The following is a 22638-nucleotide window of genomic DNA, read 5'->3' on the forward strand; positions in this document are numbered from 1 at the left end:
AGCGACCAAGGTTATTAGAGGACTGGTGGGTCTGCAATACCAAGATAGGTTATTACACTTGGGGCTATTTAGTTTGGAAAAACGAAGGCTATGGGGTGATCTTATTTTAATGTATAAATATATGAGGGGACAGTACAAAGACCTTTCTGATGATATTTTTAATCATAGACCTGAGACAGGGACAAGGGGGCATCCTTTACGTCTAGAGGAAAGAAGGTTTACGCATAATCACCGACGCGGATTCTTTACTGTAAGAGTAATGAGACTATGAAACTCTCTGCCGTATGATGTTGTAATGAGTGATTTGTTACTAAAATTTAAGAGGGGACTGGATACCTTTCTTGAAAAATATAATGTTACAGGTTATATATACTAGATTCCTTGATAGGATGTTGATCCAGGGAACCAGTCTGATTGCTGTATGTGGAGTCAGGAAGGAATTTTTTTCCCTAATGTGGAGCTTACTCTTTGCCTTCCTCTGGATCAACATGTTAGGGCATGTTAGGTTAGGCTATGGGTTGAACTAGATGGACTTATAGTCTTCTTTCAACCTTAATAACTATGTTACTATGATGTATGCATGGCTCCCCCGGTCCCATCGATGTATGCACTGCTCCCCCGGTCCCATCGCTGTATGCATGGCTCCCCCGGTCCCGTCTCATTGTGGAATGCATGGCTCACCCCCTCCCCGTCCTACTGACCCTCCTCGTGCCGTCGCTGCATCTCCATTGTCCCGGCGTGGCAGCTCTTCCTGTGCTAAGCAGTCACATGGTGCCGCTCATTAAGGTAATGAATATGCGCTCCACGCCTATGGGAGTGGAGACGCGTGCATATTCATTACCTTATTGAGCGGTACCACGTGACCGCTCTTCACAGGAAGAGCTGCCGGCGCTGAGACCATCGGAGATGCAGCAATGGCACGAGGAGGGGCGAGTGTGATGTCTTCACAGCCACCAACTCCTGCCGCCACTCCCCCTCCCCCGCCGGCTTCCTGGACAATGACTCGTGTATAAGCCAAGGGGCTGTTTTCAGCACAAAAAAATGTGCTGAAAATTTCGGCTTATGCATGAGAATATACGGTACTTATTTATTGATGGCACCATTTCTATAGTGGCCAGTCACTTCAGGTCCTCCTTCTGGTCATTTGAATAGGAGGTGGATCTGCAGTTCCTGGGCGTGGCCACTGTAGTTTTCACAGAGGTGCTGTGTACCAGCAGCATCTAAGAACTTCCACCCGCCTCCAATAATAGCTGAAGGCATGGGTGCCAGATGTCACACCCCCAACTATGCTGAGGATAGGCCATCAATATAAAAAAATTGCGGCTAGCCTCTTTTAATATGTTTGTTTCCGTCACAATACAATTTTACCTTTCAGTTGTTAGGATTAGGCATCTGCACTTATTGTGGGGAAAAAATAAAAGTTTCAATATTATTAGCTATCCTAATTCAAATGATCTCTGTGCTGTTGTATATTACACTGTACACAGCAGAAAAGACTTTGTTCACCCCAGATTCTTTCCAGGTTTGGGGTGTAGCATCTAGTTTGCTAAAGGGGTTTGCAATTAGGTCAGTCTGCTGACATCCTGTATCGGAGATTACAATACAGACAGATGGTGTGCATGCTATTTAATTTCTTATCAAAAGACAACATTGGGATTCATAAAGAGCATTAAAAGCAATCCATGCCAAGACTGGAATGACTTAAGATTGCAAATTATGTTCACAGCATTTATTGAGAAACATAAGTGCTGTCAAAGGTAACATCCTATTTGATCAGAGGCAACTTCTGCCATAGAGGGGTCAGAAGTCAAAGGTAAAAAGTATAGATGGAAATGATAGCAGGCGATCTAAGGTTTAAGTGCAGTTCACTTCTATTAATATTCCTGACTGACGTTGCCCAGTAGTCATTTGATACTAAATTGAATCTATGAACTAATGAGTGCACTTTGACAAGAATAGAGTAGCATCATAAAAGAGTGAATAATGATGAAATGCGTCTTCTTAAGATATGAATACCCTCTGCCCCAGTCTCTTTTAGAATAGCTCCATTGTTTTATATTTCTTCTTATGATATCCGCATTATACTAAACCAGATTTCTGTACAGTATCTTTAAAATGTGCAAATGAATACATTTATGTGTAGTTACACTGTTCAACAAGGGCAGAGTGCGCAGAATATTAATGCCGGTAACAGGACCGTGCATTGTGTTTATGCAGATCCTGAATACATTCTTCTCCTTTATTACTACCAGCGCAGCATGTGACTGGATTGGGTCATCTTGACCAGGTTTCGTTTTGGACAAGTGGGAAGATTCATGTGTCCAATGTCCACCAGCTGAAGTGGAGCAGACCTTTGTATTCTGTAGGCTCAGTACCAAACGCCTGCCTTTATGTTAGAACGGGAGGCAGATTGTAGAGTTAATTGAGAAATATAGAAGCATCACTGAGCTCAATTTTGATCCTTTTTTAATTCCCAAACTGGCAAAAGACAAAATCGCTTAGGAAGCACGATAAAAAGGGTAAATACCGGCATAAGGAACTATGATGTTTGCTTTCTACATCATTAAGTGGATAAATAGCTGTAATATTTAGTGTTTGCTATGATATTACACAAATGCCTTCTTGGTTTTCTTTAAAGCGATAGAAAGATTCTTCCTAAATGCCGCTAAAAGTTAAATACTTTTTTTTTTTTTTGTGAATGTATGCTTCAGGGGTATACCACACTAGGGTTTATGTACTAGATGCATGCATCAAACAAAAAAGAAATATATTTTATACATCTAAAAGCAACATATATAAAAAGAAAGTTCAGTGTTAATTTTTAGGTATAAAAAAAGTGATTTTTTTTTTAGATCTTATATTTTCTATGGAAATATTAGGAAATGCCCACCTTGGTCATTGCCAACAGATGAACACCAGCATCATTTTTTTTTATACTCTGGATTGTTGTATAATTATCCAGAGGGTTTTTACTGTCACACCAGAAGTACATGGTGCTCTATACTGTTTTACAGGAGACACTTCAGCAGAGACAATTGTCTCTTATCTTTTTGTGAAAGATGGTAGTCTTTAGTTATATACCAATTAGCCACTTTCTTAGTATTATCTGGTAATACAGATTGTAAGAAGAGGGAAAAAACATTGCCAAAAATATGTTTAACATGAAACCATGATTTAAAAAAAATTGGTCTGATAAGGGATCCTTAAAGGAAAGCTGTCTGATACAATGATTAAAACAAGTGTAATGGAGGCACATCCCTACAACTTTTATTGTCTCAGCAGAAAATAGCCATAGAGAGATCACTCTCAGAGGTCTTTGGAGCCCATGCCTTGACAGGTCTGAGCTGTAGTTTTAGGATGAGTAGAATAGTACCTGCTATAGAGTGGAAAGGGGGGTCATCTGCTGTCCCATGGATGCGTCCACCCCGACGCGCGTTTCGGCGTCTGCCTTCATCGGCCCCTGACCCCCCCCCCCCCCTTTCCGCTCTGTAGCAGGTACTATTCAGCTTGGTCTATATGGCAGCATGTTATTGCTTTACCCTGCTATAGTGATTACTTTGATTTACACTATGCTGCCCCGATTGCTTTGACATGGTATTATATGCACAGGCACTTTATTAATCCTTCTTGAAATATACCCTCTGACACACCTTAAATTTGCCTGCCGTATCTGGATTTTCTATTAACTTGCATCAATTCATCATTTTGCTATATTAAGACTTCTTCACAGCAATTGAACCTCTCTTTAAAGTTCTTCAACATCCGATAAATGGTTGTTTTACATTTGCAATTCACAATTTTGTGTCAGTCAAAACTTTTGGCCATAACGATACTTAAACCCAGGTATAATTGCCTACAAATTGAAGGGAACCTGTCACCAGGTTAATCTGCAGGTTACAAGCGCTGGAGAGGTTCCCTTTAAGACAGCTTGGTACGCATCATCTTCCAGTATATAGATAACCGAACAGTGCCTAATTATTAATTGCATTACAGTTTAGGACTCTGAGTAAAGTAAACCAAAATAATAAGAGCCTGTTACTAGGATGTTAGAAACTGTGGGTTGTTTCAATATTATTCAGTTCAGGCCATTTTCATGTTTTTCATACATATACTTAAAATCATTATGTTTTATTGAAAAGAAATTCAGGACAATCAAGTAACAAAGGATTCAGCAACATAACGATTACTAAGTACAAAAAGAAATCTCATTTACAACTGTATATCAAGACTTGTAGCCAACAAGTCCAGAAATAATAGAACTTTCAGGTCAAAAGTCCTTTTCAATCAAGTCCAACAAAATCTGAAAAGAAAAATAAATCCATGGCGGATGTAGGTATCCCCTATCCAGGGAGACTGTATGACCTTTGGCGATACATATGAGGTTTCCGCTGAAAGAGAGCGACCCAAGGAAGAGAAGATAGGTTACTTTAACCCCTTAGTGACCGCCAATACGCCTTTTAACTGACCTGAGATATAAGAGACTAGCATCCCCATACAGGTGACAATCCAGCAGCTCTCCGCTGTACACTATAGCTGACAACTTGCTGCATCAGCCATGATCAGTGTTTGCACCGTCCAAATCTATTTAACCCCTTAGATGCTGCTGTCAATAGTGACTACATCATTATAAACGGTTAACAGACTGTGGGGTCTTCCTCTTTATCCCAATTGGTGCCCTCAGATCATGATTGCATGGTCCTGATGTTTGTCATGGAAATTCATGACCAAATAGCGGCCTTAGAGTCTGTCAGCTCTAGTAACCTGTTCAGAAGTAAAGGTACTGTCACACTAGACGATATCACTAGCGATCCGTGAGGTTGCAGCGTCCTCGCTAGCGATATCGTCCAGTGTGACAGGCAGCAGCGATCAGGCCCCTGCTGGGAGATCGCTGGTCGGGGAAGAAAGTCCAGAACTTTATTTCGTCGCTGGACTCCCCGTAGACATCGCTGAATCGGCGTGTGTGACACCGATTCAGCGATGTCTTTGCTGGTAACCAGGGTAAACATCGGGTAACTAAGCGCAGGGCCGCGCTTAGTAACCCGATGTTTACCCTGGTTACCATCCTAAAAGTAAAAAAACAAACACTACATACTTACCTACCGCTGTCTGTCCTCCAGCGCTGTGCTCTGCACTCCTCCTGCTCTGGCTGTGAGCGTCGGTCAGCCGGAAAGCAGAGCGGTGACGTCACCGCTCTGCTTTCTGGCTGCCCGGCGCTCACAGCCAGACCAGAGAAGCAGAGCGCCGAGGACAGACGGCTGTAGGTAAGTATGTAGCGTTTGTTTTTTTACTTTTTAGGATGGTAACCAGGGTAAACATCGGGTTACTAAGCGCGGCCCTGCGCTTAGTTACCCGATGTTTACCCTGGTTACCGGGGACCTCGGGATCGTTGGTCGCTGGAGAGCTGTCTGTGTGACAGCTCTCCAGCGACCAAACAGCGACGCTGCAGCGATCCGGATCGTTGTCGGTATCGCTGCAGCGTCGCTATGTGTGACGGTACCTTTAGTGACATTTAGGTGATAAAAATACACATTTTCATTTTTCACATGCCACTTTGCATTAATTCCTGAAAATCACCCGAAGGGTTACAAACGACCTGACGGGAGTTTTCAATATGTCAGGGGGTGCTGTTTTTAAAATGGTATCACTTGTGGGGATTTCCTTATATATAAGACCCCCAAATTAACTTCAAACATGGATAGGTCCCTAAAAAAATACATTTTGTAAATTTCCTTGAAAAAAATTTAAATTGTTGCTACATTTTTAATCCTCCTAAAATGCTAACAAAATAAAATAACATATTGCAAATGGTGCTGTTGTAAAGCAGACATGTGGGAAATGTTATTTATTAATGTTTTGCTGTGGTATGACTAACGGGATTAAAGGGATAATCATTCAAAGTTTGAAAATTGCTAATTTTTTAACATTTTTTTCAAATTTCTGATATTTTTTATAAATAAACATAAAGCATATCAACCTAAATTTGCCATTATCATAAAGTATAATGTGTCACGAAAAAACAATCTCAAAATCACTGGGCTTTGTTGAAGCATTCCAGAGTTATTACCATATAAAGTGACCCTGGTCAGATTTCAAAAATTTGGCTCCGTCACTAAGGGGTTAAATAAAAACGGTATAACCACGAAAGGAAAGAATGAGACTAAGAAGAGGAATAAGGGAGGAGGAACCATGAAGTCTGATATTGAAGGGGGCAACTTGCACCCCTATAATGATGTCTGTCTAACCCGTATTGTTCAATCTATCTTCCTTATGGCTTAGAAAAGAGGGATTGAAAATCCTGAGAGTCCATATACAAAATCCAAGGACTCCAAACCTGCAGATATTTGTCCACTTAAAATAATTTTTAATCTTTTTTTTTTTTTTGGGTGATACGTTGAGCTAAATGTGTGTCATTTTTATATTCCTTTTTTTTTCTTGAAGTGGCAAAAAAGAAAAATAGAAAATGCGTTATTTTCTTACGACCACAAATAACTGCTAAAAACATTATAAGTTGCATTTAAATATAAAAAAAAAGCACTTCTTCATCCAATGAGCATAATGAAGGTGTAAATCTATCCCTTAGTGCTCTTATAGCCGGTCTGCCGTAGATTACCAAATGTCACAAGGAATCTATCTGGAATGTTTGTTCTCGGTGGTTGGTCACACTCATCTTCCTCACAGAATGCTTCCAAACTAAATGGCATATAAAATAATAATTAGCAGATAAATTGACTCAGCCATGAAGAACAGCATAGAAATAGAAGAAATAAAATATTTTGAATTGTAAAATGTATTTTTTATTGTGTTTAATAAATGACTTATCACATTGCTTTCTGCTCTGTGAGTTTTGTCACAATTTGAGTAGATACGGCAAGCGTACACATCTCAAAGAGAACCTGCCATGTTGGATAGCTCTGCTGAGATCTGGCTGTCAGTTACAGTGCCGAGGCATGCGTACTGCCTAGCTACGCCAGTGGCTCCCTGGAGGAATAAAGTTATGTCGGCAGTTCATGGAGTTATCTGACTTGACAGTCTCCCTTTTAGGTGTAGGAATTAACAGGGCAGGATCACAATTCCTGTTGAGGAGTGATTTCTCCACATTTAAAAAAAAAACTAAATAAACTTGCACCATCCAGCCAATGTGTGTGTCCATACTTTTCACTTGAAGATTTGCCAATCAGTCGAGACTAGGCTTATACACTTATGTTTGCTATGTTTTGAAACTGCTGTAAAAAATACGTTAATTTATGTTGAAAGACAACAAAGAAAACTTCCTACGTAGAGACGCAGAGCCTGTCATATTTTAAAAAACTTGTAGCCGCCCAAAAACAACAAAACAAAATTGAATGCAATGAATGTCAATTTTCAAAAATGTTTCTATGGACTTTACAGGGCATCTGTCAGTAGGATGAACCCTCTTAAGTCGTCTATATATCCATGTAGATCATAGGAGGCTGAATGAAATGATACCTGTGATCTGATGTCTTATTCCAGAGAAATCCATGTTTTTCTTATATGTAAATGAGCTGTTCCAGTCTATGGGCAGACACTAATCTGTGTGAGAATCTGCCTCCAGAGGTTATTGTAAATACAAGGGGACTTTACCAGTGTGTTGTGTAATGACCGCTCTCCTGATCTCCCTGCAGAGCTGTGTGTGATTATAACTGACACATCTGCAGGTTCCTCTCAGCTTCCAGCTCAGAGACAAATCACTGCTGTGTGTTGTAGTTTCAATACAATAAGTGTTTTATCAGTGAGAGGTTATCACTGCAGAACTAGGACTCACGTGCAGTCCAGTCCAGCTAACCTCTGTGTAACCTCATTGCTAGAGATGAACGAATGTTTGGAAATGACCGAATGTGCCATATTCGTGCCATATTGGTAACATTCATGCCGAATTTATATTTGATGATCATTTCCGAACAAGTTCGCTCATATGTATTCCCATTGACTCCAATAGCGTTCAGCTATGTTCAGCAAATATTGCAAATCTGGTAATCGTAATCCGAACCGAATGGTGAAATATTCACTCATCTCTAAACCCCACCTCTCACCACCGATTTGCAGCTTGCTGATACTGCACAGCTAAGCATTCTGACCACTGCTACAACAAAGACAAGGAATATAACAACATTACACCAAGCAGTCCAGTAACTGAGATACATTGTTGGAATCAGGCTGTCTGTCACTAACTTGTGCGGCTCTCGGATTACATATCTAAAGCATTCTGACGGATTCTCTTTAAATTTTATTTAGCTGTTAAATAATACAAGATTGAATTCATATTAAGATATCTAGAGGTTGTACATTTTGGGTGTCTTGTCATTTTGCTAAATGCACTTTGTTAGATTGAAGGTCATTCCTACTCCACCATGCTTCCTACTTCCCAAGCCATCAGAGAACAAACAAGCTTTAACCCCTTTCTGACATTTGTTGTAATGATATGTCCCTGGGCCTGTCTGACCAGGGACGTATTATTACTGCATGGCGATCATGCGCGCACATGGCCTGTGCGGGCAATCGCCGCCGGGTGTCATCAGATTCTGGCAACTGACTTCGGGCACTAAATGCCAGGAGCTGTCACACACCGCTCCTGGCACTTCATCCCCTAAAGTGCTGCTATTGAACGTGATTGCATTTCGGTGCCGGCAGAGGGACATCATGACAACATCCGGGTCACTAGAGATAGGAAAGTTGCTTGATCATGCCCAGTGCATGATCAGCATGTCTCTCTGTCAGTGCAGAGCTGACAGTTTCTACAGCATGGGGATGCTGTAGACAAAGTAAAAAAAAGTAAATAAATATTTGTACAGCTGAAAACGTCAACTTGTCCCGTAAAAAAACAAGCCGCCATACAGCTCCATCAATGGAAAAATAAAAGTTATAGCTCTCAGAATAAAGAAATGCAAAAATGAAAAAATTTGGATCTGAAGTAATTTTTTTGTAAAAAAAAATAAAAAGCTAAATGTTCATTTTTTTCCCCACATTCCAAAAATTGCTGTGAAGGCTTAATAAACTTCTTAAATATGGTTTTGAGCACCTTTAGGGGTGCAGTTTTTAGAGTGTTGTCACTTTTGGGTATTTTCTGCCACATAGACCCTTTAAAGTCACTTCAAATGTGAGGTGGTCCCTAAAATAAAATTGTTTTGCAAATTTTGTTGGAAAAATGAAAAATCGCTGGTCAACTTTTAACCCTTAACCCCTTAATCCCATATGACGTACTATCCCGTCCAGGTGACCTGGGACTTAATTCCCAGTGACGGGATAGTACGTCATATGCGATCGGCCGCGCTCACGGGGGGAGCGCGGCCGATCGCGTCCGGGTGTCAGCTGCCTTTCACAGCTGACATCCGGCACTATGTGCCAGGAGCGGTCACAGACCGCTCCCGGCACATTAACCCCCGGCACACCGCGATCAAACATGATTGCGATGTGCCCGGCGGTACAGGGAAGCATCGCGCAGGGAGGGGGCTCCCTGCGGGCTTCCCTGAGACAATCGGTACACGGTGATGTACTCACCGTATACCGAGCGTCTTCTCCCTGCAGTCCCCGGATCCAAAATGGCCACGGGGCTGCATCCGGGTCCTGCAGGGAGTACTTCTGGGTCGCCTGCAGGTGCTGGTAAGCCTGCAGCGATGTCAGTGAGATCGCCGATCTTACAGAGTGCTGTGCAAACTGTAAGAACGGCGATCTGTGATGCCACCCCCCCCTCCCCCCGGGACAAAGTGAAAAAGTTAAAAAAAAATTTCCACATGTGTAAAAAAAAAAAAAAAAAATTACTTAATAAATAAAAAAAAAATTATTATTCCCATACATACATTTCTTTATCTAAAAAACAAACAAACATAAAATAAATAAATGTACACATATTTAGTATCGCTGCGTCCGTAACGACCCGACCTATAAAACTGTCCCACTAGTTAACCCCTTCAGTGAACACCGTAAGAAAAAAAAAACGAGCCAAAAAACAACGCTTTATTATCATACCGCCGAACAAAAAGTGGAATAACACGCGATCAAAAAGACGGATATAAATAACCATGATACCGCTGAAAACGTCATCTTGTCCCGCAAAAAACGAGCCGCCACAAAGCATAATAAGCAAAAAAATAAAAAAGTTATAGTCCTGAGAATAAAGCGATGCCAAAATAATTATTTTTTGTATAAAATAGCTTTTATCGTATAAAAGCGCCAAAACATAAAAAATGATATAAATGAGGTATCGCTGTAATCGTACTGACCCGACGAATAAAACTGCTTCATCCACTTTACCAAACGCGGAACGGTATAAACGCCTCCCCCAAAAGAAATTCATGAATAGCTGGTTTTTGGTCATTCTGCCTCACAAAAATCGGAATAAAAAGTGATCAAAAACTGTCACGTGTCCAAAAATGTTACCAATAAAAACGTCAACTCGTCCCGCAAAAAACAAGACCTCACATGACTCTGTGGACCAAAATATGGAAAAATTATAGGTCTCAAAATGTGGAGACGCAAAAACTTTTTTGCTATAAAAAAAAGCGTATTTTAGTGTGTGACGGCTGCCAATCATAAAAATCCGATATAAAAAACGCTATAAAAGTAAATCAAACCCCCCTTCATCACCCCCTTAGTTAGGGAAAAATAATAAAATTAAAATAAATGTATTTATTTCCATTTTCCCATCAGGGCTAGGGTTAGGGCTAGGGTTGGGGTTAGGGTTGGGGCTAGGGTTAGGGCTAGGGTTGGGGTTGGGGTTAGGGTTGGGGCTAGGGTTAGGGTTGGGGTTAGGGTTGGAGCTAAAGTTAGGGTTAGGGTTGGGGCTAAAGTTAGGGTTAGGGTTGGGGCTAAAGTTAGGGTTGGCTAGGGTTGGGGCTAGGGTTAGGGCTAGGGTTGGGGTTAGGGTTGGAGATAAAGTTAGGGTTGGGGCTAAAGTTAGGGTTAGGGTTGGGGCTAAAGTTAGGGTTGGGGCTAGGGTTAGGGCTAGGGTTAGGGTTGGGGCTAGGGTTGGGGTTAGGGTTGGGGCTAAAGTTAGGGTTAGGGTTGGGGCTAAAGTTAAGGTTGGCTAGGGTTGGGGCTAGGGTTAGGGCTAGGGTTAGGGTTGGGGCTAGGGTTAGGGTTGGAGATAAAGTTAGGGTTAGGGTTGGGGCTAAAGTTAGGGTTGGGGCTAAAGTTAGGGTTAGGGTTTGGATTATATTTACGGTTGGGTTTCGGGTTGGGATTAGAATTAGGGGTGTGTCAGGGTTAGGGGTGTGGTTAGGGTTACCGTTGGGATTAGGGTTAGGGGTGTGTTAGGGTTAGGGTTTCAGGTAGAATTGGGGAGTTTCCACTGTTCAGGCACATCAGGGGCTCTCCAAACGCGACATGGCGTCCAATCTCAATTCCAGCCAATTCTGCGTTGAAAAAGTAAAACAGTGCTCATTCCCTTCCGAGCTCTCCGGTGCGCCCAAACAGGGGTTTACCCCAACATATGGGGTATCAGCGTACTCAGGACAAATTGGACAACAACTTTTGGGGTCCAAGTTCTCTTGTTATCCTTGGGAAAATAAAAATGTGGGGGGCTAAAAATCATTTTTGCGGGAAAAATAAGATTTTTTTTATTTTCGCGGCTCTGCGTTGTAAATTGCAGTGAAACACTTGGGGGTTCAAAGTTCTCACAACACATCTAGATAGGTTCCTTGGGAGGTCTAGTTTCCAATATGGGGTCACTTGTGGGGGGTTTGTACTGTTTGGGTACATCAGGGGCTCTGCAAATGCAACGTGACTCCTGCAGACCAATCCATCTAAGTCTGTATTCCAAATGGCGCTCCTTCCCTTCCGAGCTCTGCCATGCGCACAAACAGTGCTTCCCCCCCACATATGGGGTATCAGCGTACTCAGGACAAATTGGACAACTTTTGGGGTCCAATTTATCCTGTTACCCTTGTGAAAATACAAGACTGGGGACTAAGAAATCATTTTTGTGAAAAAAAAAAGAATTTTTATTTTCACGGCTCTGAGTTATAAACTGTAGTGAAACACTTGGGGGCTCAAAGCTCTCAAAACACATCTAGATAAGTTCCTTAGGGGGTCTACTTTCCAAAATGGTGTCACTTTTGGGTGGTTTCAATGTTTAGGCACATCAGGGGCTCTCCAAACGCAACATGGCGTCCCATCTCAATTCCAGTCAATTTTGCATTGAAAAGTCAAATGGCGCTCCTTCCCTTCCGAGCTCTGCCATGCACCCAAACAATCGTTTACACCCACATATGGGGTATCAGCGTACTCAGGACAAATTGCACAACAACTTTTGTGGTCTAATTTCTTCTCTTACCCTTGGGAAAATAAAAAATTGGGGGCAAAATATCATTTTTGTGAAAAAATATGATTTTTTTATTTTTACGGCTCTGCATTATAAACTTCTATGAAGCACTTGGTGGGTCAAAGTGCTCACCACACATCTAGATAAGTTACTTAAGGGGTCTACTTTCCAAAATGGTGTCACTTGTGGGGGGTTTCAATGTTTAGGCACATCAGGGGCTCTCCAAACGCAACATGGCGTCCCATCTCAATTCCAGTCAATTTTGCATTGAAAAGTCAAATGGCGCTCCTTTCCTTCCGAGCTCTGCCATGCGCCCAAACCGTGGTTTATCCCCACATATGGGGTTTCAACGTACTCAGGACAAATTGTACAACAACTTTTGGGGTCCATTTTCTCCTGTTTCCCTTGGTAAAATAAAACAAATTGGAGCTGAAATAAATTTTGTGTGAAAAAAAGTTAAATGTTCATTTTTATTTAAACATTCCAAAAATTCCTGTAAAACACCTGAAGGGTTAATAAACTTCTTGAATGTGGTTTTGAGCATCTTGAAGGGTGCAGTTTTTAGAATGGTGTCACACTTGGGTATTTTCTATCATATAGACCCCTCAAAATGACTTCAAATGAGATGTGGTCCCTAAAAAAAAATGGTGTTGCAAAAATGAGAAATTGCTGGTCAACTTTTAACCCTTATAACTCCCTAACAAAAAAAAATTTTAGTTCCAAAATTGTGCTGATGTAAAGTAGACATGTGGGAAATGTTACTTATTAAGTATTTTGCATGACATATCTCTGTGATTTAAGGGTATAAAAATTCAAAGTTGGAAAATTGCGAAATTTTCAAAGTTTTCGCCAAATTTCCGTTTTTTTTCACAAATAAACGCAAGTTATATCGAATAAATTTTACCACTAACATGAAGTACAATATGTCACGAGAAAACAATGTCAGAATCGCCAAGATCCGTTGAAGCGTTTCAGAGTTATAACCTCATAAAGGGACAGTGGTCAGAATTGTAAAAATTGGCCCGGTCATTAACGTGCAAACCACCCTTGGGGCTTAAGGGGTTAATCCCTCCTCACAAAAAAATTGGCTCCAAAATTGTACTGATGTAAAGTAGACATGTGGGAAATGTTACCATCATCATGAAGTACAATATGTCACAATATGTCACGAAAATACAACCTCAGAATCACCGGGATCCGTTGAAACGTTCCAGAGTTATAACCTCATAAAGGGACAGTGGTCAGAATTGTAAAAATTGGCCTGGTCGGTAATGTGCAAACCACCTTCGGGGGTAAAGGGGTTAAAGAATTATCCTCAGATTTTTTTAATTATAGTGTACTGATGATTGGTGGCTCAACTGCTGGGAATGCTGGAAATAGCCAGGCATTGTTTTTTTTAACTTCCTTCAGCAGTCAGACAATAAGCATGTGCGCTTCCTCTCTATTTCTTAGTATCTTCTTGCATAGTCACATAAGTTAACAAGAAATGGGTCCATCAAATTCATCCTTTCTTAATCAATTGTAATGCATTTTATTGGGAAATTAAAACTCTGCTTGGCTCTCTCCACATGTTACATAGCTGGCATCTGTGTGTATCAGAAGCGGCCAGAGCTATGATCGGATTGTTGCTGTTAACCATTTAAACACCCCTGCCATTCTCTGAGAGCAGCATTTATATGTAAGGCGCTCCATATAATTCTATTATGTTTGCATGACGTGGTCCAAATCTGAATCGTGACCTGTCATCATCTATTTTATGCTTCAGTCCATTGTCTGCACTATTTGCATGTTTCATAGCAGGGTCACTCGCAGCACAAGTTTTAGGCAAGGTACTGGAAGCCTAAACTTGAAGAATTACTGTACCATCCTTTCTGCTATTGTATCGTCTATACATTATCCATTGCTTTACAGTGAAGCTTCTGTGGAGTGCTGAGTAGAGGATGTACTCTCGCTATTTCATTTCATTTCGGTGATAAATATGTGATTCTTCAGAATTTGTTTTAGTCTTTGCCTGATGAAGAGACCTGTGTAGTCTCGAAAGCTTGCAATTTGTTACCATCTTTTCAGTTAGCCATTAAAAGGTATCAACCACTGAGGACTCTCAATTCTAAATATTTTTCTATTTCATTTCAGAAATTCATGGAAAGGATGTTGAGCATCAAATATTGTTTATGAAGGACACAGTTTGTACATACATTTTATTCCAAAGTACAAAATTAATATTTGTATTGTGAGTGAAATTTTCCTGAGTGGGTGTTTAGCAGGACATTTTGCGGCTTTGAAATAGTATTTAACCGTTCCTATGGCAAACGCTTTGCTTTTAAGGAAATTGGCTCTGGTATAGTACACCTGGGGTTTATAATGTGTAATATTGTATGACATGACCGCTATGTATACGATGTAGTAACTAAATAACCCCACACAGTGGACAAATTCTGTAGGGATTGTTCCCTGGTCATGAACTCTTGTAGATCGTTCTTCTCTCTGCCGTAGCCTCCTCATCTTGTGCCGACTGCATCTTTCTCTATGGAAGTAACAGTCTGCATTTCTTACCGTTTGAAAGCGAGCACACAGCCTAATTAAGAAGTATTTTAGTGGATCCATGATTAGCTTGGCCACGTGATAAGCAAATGAAGCCTGTAAGGCCTGATAAGCGTAATTGTTCATAAGTGGGTTTCACATGCTGAGATGGAACTATTAACAGTACAATGGGAAAGTATATTAAATCCATTACATTTTGTATTTTTGTATGCTAAGTAGTGTGTGGCCGGCTGTAACAGTTTACTTATTGAAAAATCTACTTTCCAGCTGGAATAATCCATTGTGGCCCTTTCGTATGAATCATTTATTAATTTCTCAATAAGGCTTGGTTCACTTAGCATTTTGCCTACAGATTCCGCATGTATGCTCACAGTCTCTACCGACTTGTATGACTAATGGGGCCCATAGACTTCCATTTCAAGAAGCGTCCTTTTGGGCAATGTTTGCGCATTTTGTCGGCAAGTGCTCGCCTGTAGTTAAGTGTAGTCTAGGACACACTGTCAATCCAGCTGCACAGAGTTTATGGGAGTCAATTACAGATGTAGTCGGTTGTACATTAAAACCGAGCAGCTTTAGGTATACAATTGCAAATGTTCAGCAGACAGTATTGACTGATCCCCCTCAATTGATTGTCCAAAGTTTATGTGAACAGGGCTTTAGTAACTGAATATGTGCTCTCACAATATTTGACTTATTTTCTAAATAGAAAAACGTTACTTACTCCGTACAGTGTCAATATTAGGGATTTTCAGCTCTTAACTACAAACCTGCAGTCACTTGTGAAACCTCCCAGCTAGTGCACTGTGATGATTCTCCGATGCCGGTGTAGGGAGCGTCGGGCGCGTCCACAAGTATATGATTTGCATACACGTGCAGACTAGACATGCAAAGCCGTGCTCAATGCAAAAGTATCGAGTGAAGTCGCCGGACATGTCTAGTCGTAATACTGCTTTGTATAAATGGTATGCTTGCAGTCATATGAGCGCCCTCTCCCAGCATCGGAGAATCCTCATAGCATGCAGTGCGTATGCTGTGAGGAGTCACATAGGCTACAGGTCCGCAGTCACTCTAAGGCCGGACATCCCCTTTAATATTCCCAATGATAAAAATAATGTTAAATAGGGTTGTAACAACAATTCTGTGAATGCACTGAAGGATAAATACTCTAGAATGTGCAGATATCTGTAGTTTTCCTCTTGGGGTGCTTGATGTAACATGCTTGTGTTATAACCTATGATTAGCTAATTTGTAACGTCAAGATTTCTATGGTTCACTGCATAGACTGATTGTAGCTTTTTCTGCAGAAAATGTGCTCTCCCAGCTTGCTAATGACTGCACGTTGAAGTATATGCGGTATATAGATGGCTAATAATACAGATTAATTGCTGTGGTCAAGTGCCACAACTCTCGAATCTTCTTCCTATTTTTAGACAATAATGTAGAAGCGGAGTTCTGCCTTTATCCTGTTTAGCAAACCATAGATTGTTGTAAACCAGTTAAGCGTAGACCGAATATGTAAACTATAATCTGTTTCCTTTCTTCAAATCCTAAATCGCGTCCATTTAGAATAATGGCCATCAGGCATGCAGCCATAGACCTATTCAGTGCTGAGCTTTTACATGGCCTGTTTTTTTTCTGCTTTCATGGCTTAAAGCTGATTTTCCAATGCAACTACGTTCTGTTTTTATTTATTTTTTTGCCTTTGATGACTTAGAGGCTGCAGAGCAGATTAAATTGTAATGTGAATTTCCGTTCATAAGTACCTTCTTTCTCATCATTTCCGTACAGGTGACAAGAGACTTAAAACAATATGACAATAAAATCATAGAGTGCAAGTTTGAGAACAATTCCTGGGTCTTCATGCGGCAAAGAGTTGACAAAAGCTTTCCAAACGCCTATGAGACTGCTTTGGGTGAGTACAATTTCTAAGCAATAATAGTAAATGTACCCTAAAAGGCAGACCAGTGTCTAACCTCATCTTCATTACATCTCCTACTTTACCAGATTCCACTTTTATTTTCTACTCTTATCTGCACATTAACTGATCGTTCCACTATATACTGATTTATTTTCAATTCTGATTGCTCTTTCCTGTAGCAACCAATCAAATTTGATACCAGATTAATATAATGTCATCGGGTTTTTGCTTCCTAATCTAAGAGCATGCAACTGAGATGTAGGGGCAAAGACAATGATTCTGGTGATATATCACTTACTGTGATGCAGTAGTTGTGATGAGATCGCTGTTTTATCAGATTATGATAACAGGACTAGTAAACCTGCTGCTGTGTAGTCCTCCATATTCATGAGTTCTGTATAGCCCCATCTCTGATTGGCTGCTTTCAGCTTATGCATAGTTTGTACAGAAAGCTGTCAATCAGTGTGGTAGGCGGGGTTATATAGAGCTCTGTATTCAAAGAACTGCTAGATCTGCAGAAGATAGTGATTTTATCAAAACTACAGCAAGCATCTCAGGAAGTCTCTACCATAACATCTTGAGTAGAGCTGAGTGATGTATCACTACAAACACTTCCAGGTCACATCTGACAACAGTCGGTCTGAGATGGGTTTTGGTAATGCTTAGCTGGGCTTATCATAAATTATAACCTAGACTTTACAAGCTAATCTTTCCACAACCGAGAGGAAAAATAAAAAAATAAAAACTGTTTTGCTCAGCTCTACAGCCAATATTACATGATATTGCCAATTTAACTTGCACAAACTGATTAGAGGTCCTCCTTATCCCCTTCACGACCTTGCGATTTTGTGGTTTTTGTGCTTTCGATTTTCACTCTCCTTCTTCCAAGATCCATAACTTTTTTAATTTTCCATCAATATGGCCATATGAGTGCTTGTTTTTTTGTGGGATGAGTTGTACTTTTGATTGACACCATTTTACCATAGAGTGTACTGGAAAATGGGTAAAAAAATGTGCAAACTGTTACAGTATAGATCTTTAAAGGGAACATGTCACCCCGTTTTTTCAATATGAGGTAAAAATAGTGTTCAATAGGGCCTGAGCTGTGCTGTACAATAGTGCCATTATTATCCCCTGATTCCCACCTTTGCTGACAAAATACCTTAGTAAAGTTGCCGTTTTCAGCTGTCAATCACGCAGGTCTGGTCAAATGGGCGTGGTGAAATCGCTGTTTCTCCCCCACCTCTTGCTTTTCTTCCCGGCTGTGGTGTAGTGTTTCGCGCCTGCGCATTACAGTCTCTTCACTGTAACCTCTGTGCAATACATACTGCGCATACGCAACAGCCAAATGCACTGCGCAACGGCTAAAAAAGAGCGTGATCTGTGCTATTCACCGGTTTATCGGTGGCGGTGGCCATCTTCCTGAGGCCACGCATGCGCAGATGGAGTGCTCTGCTTCCCGGGGCTTCAGGAAAATGGCCACGGGATGCCGCGCGTGCGCAGGTGGAGATTGCGGTGGCCATTTTCCTGAAGCCCTGGGAAGCAGAGCACTCCATCTGCGCATGCGCGGCCTCAGGAAGATGGCCGACGCCACCGATAAACCGGTGAATAGCACAGATCGCGCTCTTTTTTAGCTGTTGCGCAGTGCATTCGGCTGTTGCGCATGCACAGTATGTATTGCACAGAGGGTACAGTGAAGAGACTGTAATGCGCAGGCGCGAAACACTACGCCAACGCTGGGAAGAAAAGCAAGAGGTGGGGGAGAAACAGCTATTTCACCACGCCCATTTGACCAGACCTGCGTGATTGACAGCCGAAAACGGCGACTTTACTAAGGTATTTTGGCAGCAAAGGTGGGGAATCGGGATAATAAAGGCAATATTGTACAGCACAGCTCAGGCCCTATTGAACACTATTTTTACCTCATATTGAAAAAACGGGGTGACAGGTTCCCTTTAAGGCCGGCGTCACACTAGCGAGTTTTATGGACATATGAGCGCATAAAATACGTCCGTAAAACACGCATTACACATGGCCCAATGGTTCTCAATGGGTCAGGTCCTATCAGCCGTATATTACGCATCCGTATTCTATGGCTTTCTACGGCCGTACAAAATCGCAGCATGCTGCGTTTGTCACCGTATTGTGCAAATAATACGCCAATGAAAGTCTATGGGGGCGAGAAAAATACGGATTACACACGGACCAGCAGTGTGACTTGCGAGAAATACGCAGCGGTGTTAGAGAGAAAAGCCGGCAATTCAGTGCGGTGTACAGTAAAATCACACTGACAGCTTACAATAGAATAGGTTGAATAAATGTGTACACATAGAATAGGTGTATATATATATATATATATATATATATATATATATATACATACAGTGGGGCAAAAAAGTATTTAGTCAGGCAGCAATAGTGCAAGTTCCACCACTTAAAAAGATGAGAGGCGTCTGTAATTTACATCATAGGTAGACCTCAACTATGGGAGACAAACTGAGAAAAAAAATTCCAGAAAATCACAATGTCTGTTTTTTTAACATTTTATTTGCATATTATGGTGGAAAATAAGTATTTGGTCAGAAACAAAATTTCATCTCAATACTTTGTAATATATCCTTTGTTGGCAATGACAGAGGTCAAACGTTTTCTGCAAGTCTTCACAAGGTTGCCACACACTGTTGTTGGTATGTTGGCCCATTCCTCCATGCAGATCTCCTCTAGAGCAGTGATGTTTTTGGCTTTTCGCTTGGCAACACGGACTTTCAACTCCCTCCAAAGGTTTTCTATAGGGTTGAGATCTGGAGACTGGCTAGGCCACTCCACGACCTTGAAATGCTTCTTACGAAGCCACTCCTTCGTTGCCCTGGCGGTGTGCTTTGGATCATTGTCATGTTGAAAGACCCAGCCACGTTTCATCTTCAATGCCCTTGCTGATGGAAGGAGGTTTGCACTCAAAATCTCACGATACATGGCCCCATTCATTCTTTCATGTACCCGGATCAGTCGTCCTGGCCCCTTTGCAGAGAAACAGCCCCAAAGCATGATGTTTCCACCACCATGCTTTACAGTAGGTATGGTGTTTGATGGATGCAACTCAGTTTTCTTTTTCCTCCAAACACGACAAGTTGTGTTTCTACCAAACAGTTCCAGTTTGGTTTCATCAGACCATAGGACATTCTCCCAAAACTCCTCTGGATCATCTAAATGCTCTCTAGCAAACTTCAGATGGGCCCGGACATGTACTGGCTTAAGCAGTGGGACACGTCTGGCACTGCAGGATCTGAGTCCATGGTGGCGTAGTGTGTTACTTATGGTAGGCCTTGTTACATTGGTCCCAGCTCTCCAGTTCATTCACTAGGCCCCCCCGCGTGGTTCTGGGATTTTTGCTCACCGTTCTTGTGATCATTCTGACCCCACGGGGTGGGATTTTGCGTGGAGCCCCAGATCGAGGGAGATTATCAGTGGTCTTGTATGTCTTCCATTTTCTAATTATTGCTCCCACTGTTGATTTCTTCACTCCAAGCTGGTTGGCTATTGCAGATTCAGTCTTCCCAGCCTGGTGCAGGGCTACAATTTTGTTTCTGGTGTCCTTTGACAGCTCTTTGGTCTTCACCATAGTGGAGTTTGGAGTCAGACTGTTTGAGGGTGTGCACAGGTGTCTTTTTATACTGATAACAAGTTTAAACAGGTGCCATTACTACAGGTAATGAGTGGAGGAAAGAGGAGACTCTTAAAGAAGAAGTTACAGTTCTGTGAGAGCCAGAAATCTTGATTGTTTGTTTCTGACCAAATACTTATTTTCCACCATAATATGCAAATAAAATGTTAAAAAAAACAGACAATGTGATTTTCTGGATTTTTTATTCTCAGTTTGTCTCCCATAGTTGAGGTCTACCTATGATGTAAATTACAGACGCCTCTCATCTTTTTAAGTGGTGGAACTTGCACTATTGCTGACTGACTAAATACTTTTTTGCCCCACTGTATATATCATTGAGACACATATATGTATATATATTAATATTTCATACAGCGCTAGATAGAGACACATATATATATATATATATATATATGTGTGTGTGTGTGTGTGTATATATATACTGTATATATGTTTTAACAAACATTTGAGCCCATAAATCCATTACATGTCGGCTTTGCAAGCCTGCGAGAAAAAATCGCAGTACGGATGCCATACGGATTACATACGGAGGATGCCATGCGCAAAATACGCTGCCACACCCTGCCTACGGATGACATACGGATCACTATTTTGGGAACATTTCTGCGTATTACGGCCGTAAAATACGGACCGTATTGTCTTACGCCGAGTGTGACGCCGGTCTAACTTTGGGACTTGGTAGGCTTTATAGGGGTCATCTAGGGCAGGGGTCCCCAACTCCAGTCCTCAAGGCCCACCAACATGTCATGTTTTCAGGATTTCCTTAGTCTTGCCCATGTAATAATTGCATCACCTGTGCAATGCAAAGGAAATCCTGAAAACATGACCTGTTGGTGGGCCTTGAGGACTGGAGTTGGGGACCCCTGATCTAGGGATTTACCTATTGGGTGAATTTTAGCCCTCCTATTTATATAGTAATCCTGACCACATTGCTTGTCCCAAAAATTAACTTTGTTCATTTTGTCACATTATATAGTATTTCCCTTTCAGTGAGGCACCTTTTGTCAAATATTATTCATTTAAACCATTTTGAATAATCTTTTAGGTTGAGTATTATTTATTCAGTATACACATATTGACATACTCTCATCATAGCACTTGTGTAACTGAAATGTCTATACTACCTATAGCTACGACACCAGTCTTGTTAAAATGCTTCTGTGTATGTGTAGTACTTGATACATGTAACTTATCTTCCTACACTTTTTTCTTTATAGCTGTATGTAACAGCATTAAGTATCCAGTAACAAAGGAAATACTATTTGAATTCATTGATCGATGCACAGGAGCGAATCAGGGGCAAAGTCAAAGAAATCCAATGGATCCTGACGCTGAGCTTATGCCTCCACCTCCTCCCAAAATTCCACGAGTCATAAACTGAAGGAGAATTGTCTCTGAAGCAGAAAGACTTCATCTCAGACAGGGAAAATCCTAAGAGCCCGCTCATGTTACATATTTGCAATAAGGACCTTTCCACACACAAAGCAACTTTTTGCACACTGACATTGCAACTGTCTTACATGTACAAAGATTGTTTCTTCCCAAAATGTGCATCAAAGACTAAACGTATCTACTTTGAATCTTACATGAAAGTCCAGCAAACCCAAAGCATTGCATTACAGACTTTGAAAAGACTTTATTTTTGAAAGATGCACAAGCAAGAACTGTCAGATCAAGGAACACACCTTTTGTGTTTTCTTACCAATTTGTCCATGTATAAGAAAATAAGTTGCTTTTGTCCTTCATTTTCTTAAAGATCATTTTTATTTAATTTAATGTACTTTTCTTGAGATCTCCACAGTGTGAACAAAACGATGCTTTAACTATTATTTCCTTTGTATAGGACACAACATCATTGTCTGGTTTTGCCTGTTTTAAACTTTGCTTCAAATTTTGAAATAAAAAGTGAAACTTGTTATTTTTTGTATGTTGTTATTTACAAAGGTGATAAAAATGTTAGTCTGTTTTATCCAGTAAGAACACCACAAAATTTATAACTGCCTATCTAAATGTCACCTTTTCACATTGATCATGTTCCCTTAAGTTTCTACAAATTAAAATACTGTACAGGGAAACTTTTTAAAGAAAATCACCAAACATTACTCTAGGAGGGAGAGGAGTGCTCCTTTCAGGGAACAAAAGATGCAGAATTCTGGGTAAAATAGAGTTGTCCAAAATTTATTTAAAACCACTTTCATCTAGTAATTCCTCTATCAATGC

The 22638-nt window shown here is 40.9% G+C and overlaps 1 protein-coding gene across 1 annotated transcript in view; it reads left to right on the forward strand.

Annotated features, from left to right (window-relative positions):
- Positions 1-22336, forward strand: part of RNGTT (RNA guanylyltransferase and 5'-phosphatase) — a 576238-nt gene extending 553902 nt beyond the window's left edge. The window contains exons 15-16 of the mRNA XM_069726381.1: positions 16607-16730; positions 21636-22336. Of these exons, the coding sequence (XP_069582482.1) occupies positions 16607-16730; positions 21636-21799 (288 nt within the window). The 3' untranslated portion in view covers positions 21800-22336. The remainder of the gene's footprint in view (positions 1-16606; positions 16731-21635) is intronic.
- The last annotated feature ends 302 nt before the right edge of the window (positions 22337-22638 follow it).

This window comes from Ranitomeya imitator, chromosome 5 (assembly GCF_032444005.1).
Source record: "Ranitomeya imitator isolate aRanImi1 chromosome 5, aRanImi1.pri, whole genome shotgun sequence".
NCBI lineage: Eukaryota > Metazoa > Chordata > Amphibia > Anura > Dendrobatidae > Ranitomeya > Ranitomeya imitator.